The sequence below is a fragment of the Hyla sarda genome, chromosome 5, assembly GCF_029499605.1.
Source record: "Hyla sarda isolate aHylSar1 chromosome 5, aHylSar1.hap1, whole genome shotgun sequence".
In the NCBI taxonomy this organism is placed as follows: Eukaryota; Metazoa; Chordata; class Amphibia; order Anura; family Hylidae; genus Hyla; species Hyla sarda.
The window spans coordinates 93,553,824-93,574,152 of NC_079193.1; the positions used below are offsets into that span (position 1 = coordinate 93,553,824).

The window sequence follows — 20,329 nt, forward strand, 5'->3', positions numbered from 1 at the left end:
GGCAACTATCTCTTGGGCTATGGACACACCATTGAAATGTGCTTTGGCCAAGCATGCAAATGTTGTTATTGGAGAAAGAAGAAAGCCCCTACCACCTACCTACATATCAGACATGCAAAAATTCAACATGTTCAATCCTTTTCCTCCCTATTCGCTGAATGAAGGTCAGCTGAACACATATCATACACTTTAGATGGTTGCCCAGCACTCCAGAAATTGGTTGGGTTGCCAATCCAGTTTTAATCTGGCAGTTTTAATATGGCAACCTTAATAATACCTGCAACCAACTCCTGGACAACCTGACAAGTCATTGCTATCAGCAACTGCAAGTAAAAAGGTTGAATTTCAATTCAAATCCCCCCAAAAGTGTGTCTACTATTAGTTAGCATCATATACTCCCAAGAGTAAGGTCACCCTTGAGAAATGCCTAAATACCAATAAACTGATCAAAAACTGCCTGTGTCAGCTTACAGACCAACAGGGAAGCTGCAAGGAATGTAAGGAGAGCACTTAAATATATAAAAGTTTCCATATAGGAACCTTAATAGAGTACATGCAACATCCGCCAGGATGCAAATTTTAATCGTAAGTATGCAAATAACAGATAGGCAGAGGTTACCAAAGAGTAAACTGATCTAACACTTCATAGAGCAATATGCAAATTAACCATACAAGCCATTTGTAAGATCATTTACAGTTGATATCTACATATACTTTACATCAGAAGTTGAATAACTCCAAAACAGCATATGCTAGATTATCCAGAGAGGCATTCTTAACTCTGCTGGTTGCCACTAGAAACAAATCGTTTCCTACCTTGCCAGGTTCTTAAAATACAATGTCCTTTTGCTGTACTGCTTTCTGGGAGAGTAAAAAGGATTTATTAGATTAATAGTGCCCTACTTGTTACAGTAAATGGCAATGAGATTCAATACTAGACATGGCCCATAAACAAGAGTGGTGCTGTTACTGGAAAAAAGCAAACAACATTTTTCCAGTCCCGGAGGACCCCATTCTCCTACACTGAAAACAGGTGTAAAGACCACTAACAAGGTCTGTGTAGATTTAATCCTCATAATTTAAGGTAAGTTAACTGGGGGTGGATATGGTTAAGATTATTCCGCAGTGCATTACAGTTCCAGATGGGATTTGCAAAAAATCTAATCCACAAATTACAGAAAAAATTCAGCTAAGAACCTGTGCAGAAATTGACTGCGGTGTGGATTATTAATCTGCAACATGTCAAATTATGTTGTGAATAACCTGTTGATTTATTGCACATTTTACCTATTGACTTCAATGGGGAAGTAATAAATCTGTAGATGTTGTGGATTTTGCTGAGGTTCAAATACAGATTTACATATACTACTCCTAAACCTGCAGCAATAATTCCGCAAGGGAGCTGCAGCGTTCCCATGCCATGTGGCAGCCATGCATAAACAATGTATCTACAAAGGTAAGAACCATAGATACAACTGTATCAGTACATACACTGGTGGACAAAGGATAAACAGTGCTTTAAGAATGTGCCCAATGAAGATAGATTATATAACTTATCCTAACAAGGACGCTATTAAAACAAATAACTAGTTAAAGAAGTATCCACAAAGCAAATACTTGCAAACATCTAATAACAACCAATAACTTCACAAGACAGAAAAACATGTCAACTCAATCTTAACAGAGAGCAACATTTTAGGAAAGGAAGTTGAGTGTCTGTCAGGATGCTATTGAACAAGGAGATTAGGGGCAGATAAAGTTGGGCTGGAGAGAGCGTTTCCCATCATTGACAATCAACTTCTAAGAGAAAGGCAGCTAGAATATATGTTTCACACTATAGAATTTATCAGCAGGGACAGGAGGATTTTAATAGGGTCATAAGCAGGAAGACAAATGTTTTCATCGTTCATCTGCTATTAGCAAAGTAATAGGATTATAAAGAATTACACTAGTTAAAAGGCTTTATGCTACAATCTGAAGGGAACTTTGGGTAGATTATCACAGTTGTTTAGTTACTACATCTGTTACCTGTGGGGGACGGGCTGGTGGTGTGCTGATCAGAGGTGCTGGACCCATGGTGGATGCTGCATTTAGACTTCTTTCCCTTTCATCCTGGTAAATTCGGTCTCTCTCAGCTTCAGGTAGCTGTAAGAAATTCTGCATTGCCCGTAGATTTACCAGTAATGACTGAGATGCTGTCTTGGGATCTTCTTCCTTTCGTAAAATTTCCGAGAGCAAGCCCTAAATCGAGGGATTACAACATATTAGTTGTAAAAAATGAGACGCCACTGCACCTAACTGCATTCTCCTGCCAAGAATAGAGGACAACGGCTAATAGAGAAAGGAACGTGATAAAATATTGGAAATTAGAGAACAGACAAAACTAGGACAACATGTAAATGAAAAAGTGCAATTCTAAACTGGGAAGTTTAGTAAACTTACACTTATCTGATAGCGCAAAACAACAAAATATCAACTCAATCTCATGACTTTTAAAAGCAAAAAGGAGAAGATTTTGTAGAGTTATTTAATCTTATTGGTCTTATATCAGACACCCATATAAAGAGAGAGTAAGGTGAGAACAATTCTACTGATACTGATCTGTGCCAAACACATATGTATTATTGGTTCTTGGGACTTCTATCACGCACTAGAGACATAACTTACAAGACTATGAAAATAATTCACAAACTGTTGGAAGAGTATGGGACAAAAATCATTTAAAACAAATTAAGGCTTCATTCACATCTGCGTTGGAGACAGCATCTGGGTCTCCTTCATAGATTCAGTTTAAATAATAAAACCGCTGAATGCAGTATTCTTTTGGTTCTGTTTGAAGACAGAAACCCCAACACCAACAGACACCATCAAAGTGTGACTCGTCTGTCATGCAGTAGACCGTCCAGCAATATTAATTTCTCTTCAACCTAATCTGCCCCGAATGAAGCCTCTGACGCGGTGAACCTAGCCTAACTAGTAAGTGCAGAGTGGGTCACATCTTTACTGTACTCATTTACTCTAATCATTGGAACTGAACTACAAGTAAACAAACACCTTTAGGAAAAACGACTAAAAAGAAAAATGTAAAGGGGTACTCCGCTGCTCGGTGTTTGGAACAAACTGTTCCGAACGCTGGAGCCTGCTTCGGGAGATCATGATGTCATAGCCCCACCCGCTTGTGATGTCACGGCCCACCCCCTCAATGCAAGTCTATGGGAGGGGGCATGACGGTTGTCATGCCCCCTTCCATAGACTTGCATTGTGGGGGTGGGGTGTGGCTTCACAAGGGGGTGGGGCTATGACGTCACGATCTCCCGACGCATGCTCCAGCGTTCGGAACAGTTTGTTCGAATCGCTGAGCAGCGGAGTACCCCTTTAATTACAGTACTCACATATGCTACCAGTGTATGCCTTATGAGTCTCAATGTATATCAAATTTATGTAAATGGTCCTGGTACATTTATGGTACATTTAACTGAACAGCTCTGAAGCCTTGTTTTAAACTACATTGGATCTTAAATGTCTAATAACCGCGACCAAGGTTCCTACAGTACTTGTCACAGATCTTCCTGATATATAATCTTGTTGAAAGACCATATGGGATTTAATGAACTTCATAATGATTTATTTGTTACACTTTGATAACTAAAGTCACTATAAACATTAAAGTTGACCAAACTGCCCACATGTAATGCCTCAACTCTCCTTTAATGACAACTATTGGTGGAAAGAAGAGTCAAACATGTTGGATTTTAACATGCTCCATCCTTATGTCCTTGGGGAGATATGGGAGGTGTAACATAACTCCTATACAGAGAAATGATGGAGTCACACTTATCTAGAAGGAAGAATCTCTTTGAAAGAATGAGTTGGGCATTATTCATTTGACACTTGACCAAGTGTTTCTAGTATAAGTGGCAGCAGTAAGCAGTAGGTTCAACACATGCCGACTATAGAAAAATCTAAATCCTGTGTGTCCTCAAGTTTGTGAGATTCTTACATTTCTAGTAGTTCAAGTTCTTCTAACAATAAAAGTTCGACAAAGCATATACTTGTCTTACACCAAACGCTATTAACTACAGTGGTTAAGATAAATACACGCAGTAACTCACAGCCTTCAGTTTTATCATCGCAGCCCAGATAACCTCCCAACAATTATTGATGGGGTCATGGCAATTAATTGGGCATGTAATTTATTAAGCGTTGCAAAAACAGACGGCAGCTGAACGCTGCATCTCATTTATAGTCTGTGAGCGCAGTCACTTGTGATTCAGAGACTTTATCAATCTTACACTTATCTTTATTCTGATAGGAAACACATTACTAACAGCAGCAGAGAACATAAAGCTGCACTTCCCTTTATAAACTGTACAACTGTTGTAGGTCAATGTAGACTTTGTATATTCTAAAGAACATGATGTGGCTACTACTGGTCCATAATCATATTCATATGACTGCTAAACATATCAAGCCAACTTGAATAACATAAACAGATTTTTTTTTTTCTTTAAGGCAAGCTCCTACACCCTCACGTAAGAATGTACTAAAAATGCAAGCTCAGCATTGGTTGCTTTAAGTTGCTGTCCCAAGCTTTAAAGGGGTACTCCGGTAGAACTCTTTTTTTTAAATCAACTGGTGCCAGAAAGTTAAACAGATTTGTATATTACTTCTATTAAAAATTATTAATCCTTCCAGTACTTATTAGCGGCTGTATGTTCCACAGGAAGTTCTTTTGGGATTTCTTTTCTGTCACGACCACAGTTCTCTCTGCTGACACCTCTGTCCATTTTAGGAACTGTCCAGAGCAGGAAAGGTTTGCTATAGGGATTGTCTCCTGCTCTGGACAGTTCCTGACATGAACAGAGGTGTCAGCAGAGAGCACTGTGGTCGTGACACAAAAGAAATTCAAAATTAAAAGAATTTCCTCTGTAGTATACAGCAGCTGATAAGTACTGGAAGGATTAAGATTTTTTAATTTTTGAGCTAAAAAAAAAAAAAGTTTTCCACCAGAGTACCCCTTTAAGGAAGCTATTGAAAAGACTTGGGGTATCGAAGGGTGTCTACAAGCAAAATTATAAGCATGTTCAAGGAAAAAGGATTTGGGGTTTGAATAAACAATTCCTTCTGAAAAGCAGAGGGAAAGAGGATGCAGCTTTCTTTATTCCTTCTCATTCTCTTCCTTTCACACTTCTTAAAAGAGCCACCACTATTGAGCCACCACTAAAAGTGAAAATCCAACCTCAGTGAAGCAGCAGAGAACAGCTACTTGCAACAATATTGCAAGGAAAGGACATATAGGCTAATCAAAGTAACCTACCTGATAGTTGTGAACATTAGTGAATCGGAAGCAATCGATTGAGTCAGCTTTTGGCTTACTATCGGTAATATTTTGACAAACCAACCAATTATTACTATAATTGAGGTTTATATTTTCTGCATTTAAACCATAATCTAATACTTGTTAATGTAAGAAAGTCTGAAAATGTTTGGCAAATTTACAGCCATTTTTGCATTAAACACTGCTTTTTTATGGCTATTTTTTCTGACCAAAAAAGATGTTTTTTTTCCCACTCTAAAGAATATGTCACTTTAACTTTTTGACCTTAAAGATACGGGGGGGGGGGTCCTAACCTGTCTAGAGGAGAAGTTGCTGAGCTGCCCATAGCAACCAATCAGATTGCTTCTTTCATTTTTTGGAGGCCTTTTCAACCTGATTGATTGCTATGGGCAACTCAGCAACTTTTTCTCTGGACAGGTTTTGATACATGTTCCCCTATGGCCATAAAGATAGTGTAGGTATGTATGCACAAAAAGTTGTTTCACTATAGCGTTTCAATGGGTTATCCAGGAATGGAAAAATAAAGCCAATTTTTTTTTTTTTTTAAACAGCTCCAAGTCTGTCTCCAGGTTGTGTGGTTTTACAACTTTGCTCCATTCACTTCAATGGAACGGAGCTGCAGAACAACACCCAACAAATGGAGAGCGGTTTTTGAAAGATCGTAGCTCTGTTTTTCTATTCCTGGATAACCTCTTTAATAGTGAAAAATACTTATTGTGAAAAATACAAAAAATTTTTAAAATTGTAAAATGGGTTGTAAAATGGATGGATTACGGTTGTATTAAATTTATGCTAAAATATAGCATTAAATTGTGTCCAAAAATCTTATCTCTAAGATGGTAGCATGCTTTTATACTAAAAAACTAAAATATTAGTTTTTTTATGTTTTTCAATCTTTCTAGACAATTCTGAAGCTAATGCGCATGTGCAGGGGAAAAATAATATTTGTTTAGACGGATGAAAGTAATTTAGGATTTATATAGACAGTAATGTTAAAAAAAAAATCACAATGATTTTAATCGATTTTTGATTCAGGACAAAAAGTCGTAGTCAATCACACTTTTACATCTGCCATACGAATCGGCCGAAAACGAAAAAAGATTTAAAAACGGGTGCCTATGTTGGATACAATTTGTGACTAGAAGTCAATAGGTACATCTTGATATAAGATTCTATAACATTTTTAAGTATAAAAAATATGGAATTGGTGAACATTTGCTGACATAGAACAATTCCAAGGAAACAATAGGTAGGCTCTATGAACAAAGTGGTACTAAATCAATATAGCCCTCAAGGGTTAAACATGGCATTCCCCGTAATCTAGAGTACACCATAGCCAACACCTTTAAAGTTAATTTGGGAGTACTTTGGAATTGGAGGATGAAGCACTAGCATGAAGCCGTCGCCTGTCTGGCTTCCAGATTGTCTCGACTTTATACATAATCATTGATTGAAGCTGAATTGATCAGTCTCAAGCAACATCAAAGCACCTAAGGGAAAAAAAATCCTCTCCCAAGAAAGCAACACTATCTACAATGTCTTTATAAAGACTCACAAAATGAGATCCTTGGTCCAGGTGGAGGATTAAAACAAAGCTCCACCTAACTCTTTGGGTCATTGCCAAGTATGAAGCATATGTAGTTATCTGGTAGAAGGCGCGCTGTGGTGACAGTGTAATAGTACCTTTTTCTTACCTTTTATTCAATAATGATAGAGACAGTTGGTTTATTCTGAAATTATACTACAAAGAATTACATGGAGCACAGTAGCAATTATGTAGTTACACTTAAGCGGTACATCTCATTTTACCACGTAATTTACACAAACTTAAACTTCTTGTAAAAACTTCAGGCGTGTCTATTATGTGCTACCATTCCAAGGACTTCATTTCAGGATTATTATTATTTTTTTTTGTTTTTTAAATAATTACAAAAATGTTTTATTTTGCTCTTCCGATAGCAATTATGTACCATCGATATTGTAGGCGCGTTTTACGTTATTATAGTTAAAAAGTAGTTGAAGCTGATAACACGGAACGCCAATTTCCCTCATTTACAGAATCTATGTTTCAATGCAGCTTAAATAGCTAATTTTCACTGAAAAGGACTATATATATAGTTTTTTTTAGTTCTAATCTGCTTTAATTGTCCCTGTTGTTCATCCCCATCTGTATTATAGCAATGAATCCAGCAACTGGAATTCTTAAGGGTGCGGAAAAGTAATAATGAAATGGTTTCCTTTCTGTATTACACTTGTGAAGCTCTCCAATACGGCAGTCCCTTTATTACAAGAGCTCATCTAAAGAAACAGCATGGAAGAACAAAAACATACAGATATTTATCGACCTCAAAGGAAGAGGAAAAAGATGTCCCTAACTGCAAAAGAGTAAGAAACTATGTTTTTAATAAGAAAATGCATATGACAGATTAAGGAAAGGCGGGTGGAAGCAGAACGCTTCCTCATTTCCATGATGAAAATCTGTCCCATACCCCCTAATATGGCAGAGAAGTAATGGTTCAGCTCGGGCAGATTATGGATGAGCAGCCCCTTTAGCATGTGTTATTCCACTAAATAGTATAGCATAGTCTCTAGGCGTACTCTACTACAAATAGCACAGGTTAAGACAAACTGTTGACAAGTTCCCTTTAACAAATTTATTCATGCATCATTAGAAGTCATTTTGTCATGTAGCTTCCAATCTCTAATTCACAGGGGACATTCCCAAGATAATGCTAATTCCTGGAAACTGCATACATTCGAAAGGAGCTGACAAGTGCAAAGGACGTGGATATTTAAAAAGACATTGGGGGTTCCATACATGAGTGAGATATGTCACACTCGGGCCGAAAGCACAGGTACATAAAATAGACATGGCAGCTCTACAAAAATGTAGTTAATACTAAAAATAGGAACTGTATTAAAAAAAAAAAAAAAAAAAAAAGGCTGCAGTCTTTATTGTGAGCCCCAAATTGGTATGAATTTAACAAGCATCTGTTTTGTATTACTGCAAAAACAGCAGTAAAATATGAAAACAACTACATAGTAAAGTATAATAAAATCCAATGCTTACTCATAAACACCTACAGTCATTTGCTCACTCATTCCTATTATTTGTATGAGACACGTAGAGGATTTTCTCAGGACAAAGGTTTTCCTACATACTGGAAATCTGAAGAACTCTGTATCTCTTCATATATTACCTGAGATTTGGACATTTTATAAATGGATACCAGTTACCAGTGAAAAACATGATTTAAAAGGAAATGACATTTTTGTTTTAATTTTTTATTAATCCATCTACTACGGTACTTATGCCGAGCTGTATTTGGGAGAGTAGAAAAGGCCATCACTGTTTCCAGCAACAGAAGTACAGAGCCAGTGAATATTTCAAAGTTATCTCTGATCTGGGCCATTTAACCTCCCAGATGAAGTGGTCAATGTTGACGTGGTCAGTGACTGAAGCACCTAAGTGGTCTTGCAGATGGAAAGGGGTCACTGATGCCTCCATTAGGCAATTGCAGGTGCCGATAGTTTGCTTTTGCAGCCTCAAGCCTAAAAACAGCCCCAGGTCTGCTATGTACTGTAGCCTATTCAGCCTGCAAGAGGCAAAACCTAACAAGCTGCCTGCCGGTATACACATAATACACTGGCAAGGATTGTAAGGTCAAGTGTTAAATAAAATACTTAAGGAAAAATAAAAAAAACACACAATGGCAATTCAGTTGTTCTTGTATGTCTCCTCCCAATAACAGGAATAAATATCTGTCAAAAAGTTGCATGTACCATATGCAAAAACCAAGCACTCATACATCTAAATCATTGAAAAAATAAAATTGTAATTCGTCTTGAGAATGTGGCAAGTCAAAGATATATTTTTTTTGTTCGACACGTAAAAGGAAAAACAAAACAAAAAAACTCTGTATAAATGTAATATCACTATAATAAAAAAAAAACACTAGGACAAACTTAACATAACATTTTTTAAACTGCATGACGAATGCCATATATAATCCTTCCACCCTAAAAATGCAGTTTTTCATAACTATTTATTACATTATAGGAACCCTTAAAACACACAGTCTCATACAGCTACACTGAAGAAAAAATATTGTTACAAATGATGGAGCAAAGGGGGAAATATTTTACTGGTCCTAGAGGAATAAAAAAAAAAAAAAATTTTTTATATAAATATAGCCAAAAGTCACTGGTAAAAGTTTCACAGTGAAACCACGAAATAGAGAAGATTCTGTTCGGCACTACTGTATATGCAAAGTACAGTCCTGTAGTGGGTACAATAGGTAACTGCTAGGTGAAGTGTGTGGCGGTGCTCAGACTATACATAGGATTCATAAGTACATCAGCAAGTAGACTAAAGGTAGTCGGCGACGGCAACTCACCATCGTCTTCATTTTGCTTCTTTATTAAAACACTCACATACATTCATGGAGAGGGACGGGTGTGGGGGGTACAGCAAGGCGGCAGCAGCCATTTGGCACTAGTTGGTGCTCTGAGTGCTGAGGCCAGATGAAGCACCTTGCTGAACCCCCCACACCCATCCCTCTACATAAATAATTATATGTCAGTATTTTTAATAAAGAAGCAATATGAAGAAGATGGTGAGTTGCCAACTACCTTTATTTTACTTGCCGACGTAAAAGTTTCACAGTACTGAAGCTGATTCTCTGGAGGTTCCCCCACCAGTCTATAATTTACTGCAGTGATGACATCACATACATCCTGACTGCTGCACCCAATCACTGGCCTCAGAAGTCGTATACATCATGACAAAGAATGTGACATCATCATTGCAGTGAAGTAAACAAATATAGCGTGGACAACTGGGACAGTGGTGGGTTAACAGGTAAGTATTCCTTTTTTATATTCCCACATTTTAAGCTATTAGAATTTTATTTTATTTTTTTAAAACCCCTTTAAAGCTAAAATTATTTACATCACCAAATACTTAAAATGAGGACCTATGGCGAGTAAAAAAAAAAACACTATAGTCTCTGGTGTCCTCATTACAACAGTGTTTTTATTTTGTTTTGTTAGTAAGAGGCTGCAAATCCGTACATATCTCCCAACAGTCAACAGGGTGGTATCAGGAGCGCATGTTAAATGGGCACTGTCATTTGCAAACAAGTTTAATATAATGTATATAATAATGTCTGATGTATATTTTAATATACATTGGTTAAAAAGTGTATATATAGTTTTGGTTGAAATAATACTTAATACTTCTTACGACTATTTTTTTTTTTTCTCGTGACAGGTACACCTTAAGATCAGCGGGGACAGAATCTCATGATATTTACATCCCTTGATCCTCAGATTTACACTCTCTGAGCCATAGATTCATGCCCCCTGAGCCTAAGACTCACACCCCCCCTTCTGAAAGAAAGTTACTGTCCAGTTGACTATTGGGGAAAATGTGTACAACTGCAGACAAACTGTTGTATCAGGAGATCAGGAAGGGGTTTGGGGGTGCGTAGAAACAAAATAAAAGCACAAATGGAGATTTATCAAAAGTGGAACAGTTGCCCAAAGCAACCAGATTGGTTGCTATGGGCATCCGGCCCACTGTTTCTATGATCTCTGAAAATTTCACAGAGAATGTAGGGCTGGGCGGTATACCGGTTCATACCGAATACCGAACTTTTTGTGCTGCACGATATGAATTTTAACCCATACCGCAATACCGGTTTGGCCCCTCCCCCTCAGGAATAAAAGAATTGTCAGCCCAGCGCTGCGCTGTCTCCACATCAGGGAACTAATCATATGTGACCCGTGAGCGCTGTTCTGCCCCCCCCCCCCCAATTAATTATCAGCCCAGCGCCGCGCTGTCCCCATTGGGGTACTACTCACATATGTCACCCGCAAGCGCTGCCCTCCGCGTCCTCCTGTTTGTTGCGGCTGCTGGCGCTGACACTCTATACCAGTGGTTTTCAACCTCCAGATGTTGCAAAACTACAACTCCCAGCATGCCAACGGCTGTCCGGGCATGCTGGGAGTTGTAGTTTTTCAACATCTCGAGGTCAGCAGGTTGAAGACCACTGCTCTATACTGTATCCCTATGCCCGGGCTGCAAAAGGTAAACAAAATAAAATTTAACTCACCTTCCCCGTCGGTCCGGACCAGCTTCCTAGGGAATGGAACGTCGAAAAGCAGTCAGCCTATCAGCGGCCGCAGCGATGTTCCGCCTCGGCCGGTGATAGGTTGAGCCCACTGTCATGTAAGAAGCCGGTAGGAACATGCGTTAAAGTTTATTTTTGTTTACCATTTGCAGCCCCGGCATAGGGATACAGTATAGAGTGTCAGCTCCGGCGGCCGCAACAAACAGGAGGATGAGGAGGCAGCGCTTGCGGGTGACTTGAGTAGTACCCCGATGGGGACAGCGCAGCCCTGGGCTAATAATAATTTTTTTTTGGGGGGGGGTACTGTTATATACCGTGGAACCGCCATAAGTTACAAAAATACTGCGATACACATATTTGGCCATACCGCCCAGCCCTAAGAGAATGCCCAGACACCTTTCCCTTTCATGTGAATAGGACAGCTTCAGTCTATTGTACCTATGTCCATGGGGCCTGCTCTAAATCATATCTGTAAATATTGTTAAAACAGCTCAGGTAAGATGGCTTACCCCATAATAATGTACAAAAAATTTATGAATACAAAATAGAATCTGAAAACAAAAACAAAAAAGCATGTTTCAGAATCTGACTCTAGTAAAAAAAATCTAAGTGATACATTCCCATTAAACATGGTAAGTTACCTTAAAAATAGTATCTCCTCAAGCATTCTTTGTTGTTTCTGTCTATACCCTTAAAGGGGTACTCCGGTGCTTACACATCTTATCCCCTATCCAATCACGCTCCCTCCCATTGGCTTGCATTGAGGGGCGTAGCGTGACGTCCCCTGGGTCGGAGGCGTGACGTCACACGACATCACGACCGTAATCAGACCCGGAGCGAACATGCTCCGGGGGCTGATTACAAACAAGGTGCCACGTGCATGATCACGGGTGTCCCCAGCTGCGGGACTCCCGCGATCAGGCATCTTATCCCCTATCCTTTGGATAGGGGATAAGATGTGTAAGCACCGGAGTACCCCTTTAAAGAAAACTGTATGGTAAAATGGTAAAAATAAATAAAAGGGAATGGGGCACAATGCTTTAGCAGCTACAATATTTTGTTATGTGTTTGCCGTCATTTCCATAAAAACTAAAACATTCAATAAGAGCATTTAGTTTTTCAACCATAATGTAACATAATGGTTCTCAAAACTCTCCTTGGGGACCACAGTGTACACTAGACTCTAGGAATAAGAAATGCGCTGGATATATACACTTAATTTTCACATAAATAGAATACTTACTGTAAAAAATAATAAAAAATGGCTTTCATGATACCTCACCGTAAGCAAACCAGACCAATTTATAATATTAAGTGTTCCTAAAACACATCAAATGCCAAATCTTATTAAATTCACTGTTCACATTGAGATTGCAACACCAAGCAGAACTAGTTGCAAGCCTCTTCAAATTGAGGAAGTAGTACCGTATTTTTCGCCCTATAGGACGCACCGGCATATAAGACGCACCCAATTTTAAAGGTGCAAAATCTAGAAAATAAAAAAATTATGAACCCAACTGTGATCTTCAACCTGCGGACCTCCAGATGTTGCAAAACTACAACTCCCAGCATGCCCGGACAGCCGTTGGCCGCTCCGGACGTCTTCTTCCCGGGATCCATGCTCTCTGTTGCCGTCATCATGTCGCTACGCACGCCGCTCCTATTGGATGGATTGGACGGGACGGCGTGCGCGACGACGTGATGACGTAGAAGGAGAGCGCCGGCCATGCAGGGGATCCCGGCACGGAGCAGACACTGAGGAGGCAGGTAAGGTCACTCCCGGTGTCCTGTAAGCCGCGGCGGTCCCGAACAGCCCGACTGAGCAGCTGGGTTAGTGTCACTTTCCCTTCAGACGCGGCGATCAGCTTTGATTGCCGCGTCTGAAGGGTTAATACAGGGCATCACCACGGTCGGTGATGTCCTGTATTAGCCGCGAGTCCCGGCCGTTGATGGCCGCAGGGACCGCCGCGATAGGTGTGTATTCGCTGTATAAGACGCACCAACTTTTCCCCCCAGTTTTGGGGAAGAAAAAGTGCGTCTTATACGGCGAAAAATACGGTAGGTGTCAAATGATCAAATTTTCAAGCACCTAGCTCCAATCTTTAACATGTGGGAGGGGCTTCCATGGTATAAAAACCATGTCAAATTTCTGCCACATTAAATCTTAGATATCGGATAAAGTCAGTACAGTATGATTGTGTGATGTCTCATGTTAGTTGACGTGACACGTGTTGCAAACATAAAGACAGAATACTTGAACTGAGAGACAATGGTTTATCACCCCGTAGGCTGACATGTCAGCAATGAACAACATTTTGTATCCTAATGGTTGGGAGACCAAAAACAAACTGGAATGATAGCAGGGGGTGCATAGAGGTGAACCTTTACATGGAAGGATCAGATTAGAAGAATGGTGCATAGTGATTCATTCTGTACTGCACGTAAAATTGGATGTCATATACCAGATATAGATAATAGAGACTGGTCTGGAGACCACGCCACACAAGCAATGCCAATGCCAGGCAATGAAGAGGGAATGTCGCTTTGGTCACTTTCCTGCAGCCTCTCCGGACTTGTCTCCTATTAGGAACATCTGGGATGTCATTGGTAAGCAAATGGAAAGGAAGCGGCCAGCAGCAGACCTTAATGATTTGCGTGACCAAGTGCATTCACCATGGCAGAACATTCCTCAGACAACCAATAATAACCTCAATGAAAGCGTGCCAAAATGTGCAAGTGCATGGCACTCATACTTGAAACTGAATAAATCGAGATATTTTAAATATTTTGTTTCTATTTTTTATAATTTGCATATTAATAACATGTCTAACAATCCAGTGATTTCCATAATTCCATGACTTTTTCTTCCATATTGTTTCAATATCAATGTTGAGGAGTGTGAACATTTTTATTTTACTTCCCAATCTAAAGCTATCCTTACATCTTTATCACTCAATCACTCCTATGCACACTCGATTGAAGACGTGTCTATTGAGGAAAGGGGGACAAAGGGATACCATTAATGGCAACTTAACTCCACCATGAACAAAAATATAGGGCCTCTTGATGACACATTAGATGATTGGCCATAGTGACCGACTTCCCCATCCAAATAAAACACACTTTTTTTAAAGTACATATAATTTTAGATACGTTTAACTTAGGTTACCTTAAATCGAGTTGAACGTGAAAACACATACACTGAAAATCTTTTCTGCATACCACTCATACCACAATAGCAAGCAGAGGCATGGGGTTTATTCTGTGCGGTCCTCACACTGTGAACATTTGCTGTCCTAAGATCGCCTACGAAATGGGCAATAAAAATAATCTAATTTGGACTCCTTGACTGTGTAGAGTCAACATTTATTTTTTAGTCATGAAAGAAAATACACCACGTTTTATTCCTTCTACAGAAAGACCACAACACTTTACTTCTCACTGGACTCCTTTGTGTTGGACGAGATGAACAGAGAGACTGAGGTCAACTGCAGTAACTTCAGAATTTTTCATATATATATATATATATATATATATATATATATATATAAAACCAAAGAATAAATTATAAATATATTTTTTTTTTTGTGGAGCTAAAAACTATAAACTGTATATATTGTGGAGGTAATGTACGTGTTGTGTTGTATACTGTAATTATGGAGCTATAAAGATTTACAGTCTACATCCTGAGCCTCTATGATCACACACTGGTTAATTACATGGTTACTGGATGGTGCCCTGATTATAACCCCTTGCTAGGTGCTGGCAAAGGGCATATAGAGGCAACAAAGAAAGTCCTCTAATTCAGATCCAGTTCTATTAGCCAAAACAGACTTCATAAAGCACCTTGAAAACTCTATTCTTACTGCATTCAGAAGTATACATCAGAAGTCCTCTCTGAAGCATGCCACTTTATGATTCTAATATATATATATATATATATATATATATATATATATATATATATATATACAGTATATATATAGTAATTCCCACAGTGATCTCAGAGGTTGTAAGGTCAATTGAGGTCATATACTACACTAGAAATACATAACACAGTGTGCAAGTTATACCTTTCCATACACCTCTGAAAAACATGTACAGAACGTTATGACTTTCCAAAAGGGTTTTTTAGTTTTTTATTCTTCAATTGAATGGAACAACACTGCAGCTCCTTGGAACACCCCCACCTCAACTAATTTTCTCCAAATATTTAAATGGGTTATGCCAAGATGTGCAAGCTCGATTACCACTCAACTCATTTTTTATAGGACTTTAACCCCTGGTTTTTCTGTTTTTGCACTTTTGATTTTTCCTCATCAGCTTCTAAAAATCATAACACTTTCAATTGTTATGCCCCTACAGACTCATATGAGGCTTATTTTTTGTGCCACCAATTGTACTTTGTAATGACATCAATCATTTCACCACAAAATTTACGGCAAACCCAGAAAAAAATATTTGTTGGGCAAAATTTGAAAAAAATACCATTTTGTACAATTTTGGGGGCTTCCGATTCTACACAGTGCACTTTTCGGTAAAAATGATACCATATATTTATTCTGTAGGTCCATAAGGTTACAATGATATCCAATTCTATATACCGTATATACTCGAGTATAAGCCGAGTTTTTCAGCACGATTTTTCGTGCTGAAAACACCCCCCTCGGCTTATACTCGAGTGAACTCCCCCACCCGCAGTGGTCTTCAACCTGCGGACCTCCAGAGGTTTCAAAACTACAACTCCCAGCAAGCCCGGGCAGCCATCGGCTGTCCGGGCTTGCTGGGAGTTGTAGTTTTGAAACCTCCGGAGGTCCGCAGGTTGAAGACCACTGCGGCCTTCGACATCATCCAGCCCCCTCTCACCCCCCTTTAGTTCTGTACAGTACTCACCTCCGCTCGGCGCTGGTCCGGTCCTGCAGGGCTGTCCGGAGAGGAGGTGGTCCGGTGGGACAGTGGTTCCGGGCTGCTATCTTCACCGGGGAGGCCTCTTCTAAGCGCTTCGGGCCCGGCCTCAGAATAGTCACGTTGCCTTGACAACGACGCAGAGGTGCGTTCATTGCCAACGTACTTCTGCGTCATTGTCAAGGCAACGCCTCTATTCCGGGCCGGAAGCGCGGAGAAGAGGCGCCCCCGGTGAAGATAGCAGCCTGGAACCACTATCCCACCGGACCACCTCCTCTCCGGACAGCCCTGCAGGACCGGACCAGCGCCGAGCGGAGGTGAGTACTCAGAACTAAAGGGGGTGAGAGGGGGCTGGATGATGTCGAAGGCCGCAGTGGTCTTCAACCTGCGGACCTCCGGAGGTTTCAAAACTACAACTCCCAGCAAGCCCGGATAGCCGATGGCTGCCCGGGCTTGCTGGGAGTTGTAGTTTTGAAACCTCTGGAGGTCCGCAGGTTGAAGACCACTGAGGGCGAATGATGAGAAGAGGATGATGAAGGGGGGGGGGGGATGATGACAAGAGGATGATGAAGGGGGGGAGGTGGGGATGATGAAGGGGGGGGTGTGGGATGATGACAAGGGGATGATGAAGGGGGGATGTGTGGGATGATGACAAGGGGATGATGAAGGGGGGGGATGTGTGGGATGATGACAAGGGGATGATGAAGGGGGGATGTGTGGGATGATGGAGGGGGGATGTGTGGGATGATGACAAGGGGATGATGATGAGGATGATGAAGGGGGGGGGATGATGAAGGGGGGTGGGGATGATGAAGGGGGGGGGGTGTGGGATGATGACAAGGGGATGATGAAGGGGGGGGATGTGTGGGATGATGACAAGGGGATGATGAAGGGGGGGATGTGTGGGATGATGACAAGGGGATGATGAAGGGGGGATGTGTGGGATGATGACAAGGGGATGATGAAGGGGGGATGTGTGGGATGATGACAAGGGGATGATGAAGGGGGGGGATGTGTGGGATGATGACAAGGGGATGATGAAGGGGGGGATGTGTGGGATGATGACAAGGGGATGATGAAGGGGGTATGTGTGGGATGATGACAAGGGGATGATGAAGGGGGATGTGTGGGATGATGACAAGGGGATGATGATGAGGATGTTAATGACGGGTCTGGATGATGACAGGGGGGGGGATGATGTATTTCCCACCCTAGGCTTAAACTCGAGTCAATAACTTTTCCTGGGATTTTGGGTTGAAATTAGGGGTCTCGGCTTATACTCGGGTCGGCTTATACTCGAGTATATACGGTAGGTTTTTCTTTATTTACTACTTTAAAAAAATTATAACTACATGCACCAAAATTAGTATGTTTAAAATTGTCATCTTCTGACCCCTATTACTTTTTTCTTTTTCCGTATAAGGGGTGGTATCAGGGCTCATTTTTTTTGTACCGTGATCTAAAGTTTTTATCAGTACCATGATTGTTTTGGTCGGACTATTTGGTCACTTTTTATACATTTTGTTCCGGACATTTACGCACGAGGTGATACCACATGTTTATTTTTATTTACATCTTTTTAGTTTTTATGGGAAAAGGGGGTGATTCAAACTTGTATTTAGGAAGGGGTTAAATCACATTTATTCACTTTTTTTTTTTTTTACTTGCAATGACTATTACTTGCAATACTTTGATTGCATACACTGTTCAATGTTATGCCATAGCATAGTGTAATCTGTGCTTGAGTGCTCAAGCCGGGATCTCAGGCTTGGAGCAATCAAACGACTATCGGACAGCGCAGAGCGGGGTAAGGCACCTTCCGCTGTCCTCTCAGCTGTTCCGGGACACCGCGGCACTCCCGAACAGCTCCGCTGAGCTAACCAGGAGTGATTTCTCCCGGTTTAGACGCTGTAATCAACTTTGATCGTGGCATCTAAAGGGGTTAATAACCAGACATCAGCCCGATCGGCGATATCCGGTATTAGGCGCGGGTCCTGGTTGCCGATAGCAACCGGGACACAGCAGATACGAAGCGAGGTCGTTAAGGGGTTAAAGGACCTGATATTATCGAGTGCTGAACTCTGCTATGTTTGGAAGTCACACTGACAGTATATAGGGGGCTAGGGAATAACTTTACATTTTGGGATAACCTCTTAAAGAGTTTTAGATTCAAATCACTATAACAGTATTAAATGACGTTACAACTGAGCCATTTTTGATCAATTTTTTACCGTGTTAGTCAAAGATGTACATTTCGTGGGACTGGTAAAGCATCTAATGGCCCACATTTATCATTGCAGTGCAAGCGAAGCATTTTTTTACACCTTTTTTTTGTGTGCTGATAATGTGCAGGAGCACCAAATTTATTAAAAGGTAAAAGAGCTTTGATAAATTTTGTGCAGGTCACATTTTCTGAAATTTCTGTCTACACATACACCAAAAAGCTACACCATGTCTGGGCTGGTGTAGTTTTAGAGACTTTTCAGTGGCTTTGCACCTTTTTTTGTTCCTTTTTTTACAAAAAGGGGCAATGATAAATCCCTTCCATATCATGTCTATTGCCAAAATCAGTGGATTGCAACTCAAAATCAGTGGATTGCAACTCAAAATCAGCAGAAATGTGTAAACAAAAAGGGGCAAAAAAAGGCGCAAAAACCCTTCTTGCGCCTTTTTTGCCCCTTTTTTAGACACCAAAAAACAGTCTAAAGACAATGCTAAATGTGGGCCAATGTGTATAGTGGCCTCCAGACTCTCCTCCAACAGCAGATATTGGTGGACAGAAGGACAGAGCCGACATGGATGTGTACGGTGGAGAATCTTTTGGGGGTTGTTTTAATTCTATGAGACAGAACATCTAGCATTGTTCATTAAGCTTTTTGAGCAATCCCTTTTACCATTACAGAAACCCAAATGAAAACTTATGAGTAGCCATCTTGACTTTACAATTGTAATGGCTATACGTCAGGCTCCAGTAGGTGTTATATCCGGCTTATGCAAAATCACAATAAAGCAACTATCAAAAAAGGAATAGGATATGTGCCTTTTAAGTAAAAAGTAACTTTTATTAGATCACCTAAAAATATATAGAATTGTGAGGGTGAATTAAAATCTCATATTGAGGCAAGGGTTGTATACCCTATATTTATTACATTGAACCCTGAGCAACTACACAGGTTTGTGCTCAGCTCCACGGTATTACGACTATACAGATATAAATGCAAATTCCAAATAATAAAGTGGTATGCTGATTATTACATCACTAAAGGGGTACTTTATTTTTTTAAATAAACTGGTGCCAGAAAGTTAAACAAATTTGCAAATTACTTCTATTAAAAAATCTTAATCCTTCCAGTACTTATTAGCTGCTGAATACTACAGAGGAAATTATTTTCTTTTTGGAACACAGAGCTCTCTGCTGACATCATGAGCACAGTGCTCTCTGCTGACATCTCTGTCCATTTTAAGAACTGTCCAGGAGGAGAAAATCCCCATAGCAAACATATGCTGCTCTGGTTAGTTCCTAAAATGGACAGAGATGTCAGCAGAGAGCACTGTTTTCGTGATTCAGCAGAGAGCACTGTGTTCCAAAAAGAAAAGAATTTCATCTGTAGTATTCAGCAGCTAATAAGTACTGGAATAATTTTTTTTATAGAAGCAATTTACAAATCTGTTTAACTTTCTGGCACCAGTTGATTTAAAAAAAAAAAAAAAAAAAAAAGTTTTCCACCGGAGTACCCCTTTAAGAAGTATTTCTATCTGTTGGAAATAAAGAAGGAGAAAATCAACTATTGCACCATACGCATTTCTATTGCCCTGTATATAGCAGTCATCAGTGGGGCATATTCCCCACCTGAAAAAACAATCCTCTGAAAAAGTCATGTAATTTCTGAGGGCTCAATCAATTTGTAAAAATATGTCCAATCATCCACCGGTCCACCTTTAACAAAAAATA

The 20,329-nt window shown here is 40.1% G+C and overlaps 1 protein-coding gene across 8 annotated transcripts in view; it reads right to left on the reverse strand.

Moving 5' to 3' along the window:
• The window catches only part of SATB1 (SATB homeobox 1), a 202,213-nt gene that overhangs the window by 35,920 nt on the left and 145,964 nt on the right, over window positions 1–20,329 (reverse strand). For 7 of the 8 annotated variants that reach the window (XM_056519940.1, XM_056519939.1, XM_056519946.1 and 4 more), the window contains one exon: window positions 2,029–2,241. The exons of the other annotated variant lie outside the window; for it this stretch is intronic. In XM_056519940.1, the coding sequence (XP_056375915.1) occupies window positions 2,029–2,241 (213 nt within the window). The remainder of the gene's footprint in view (window positions 1–2,028; window positions 2,242–20,329) is intronic. 8 annotated transcript variants of the gene reach the window in all.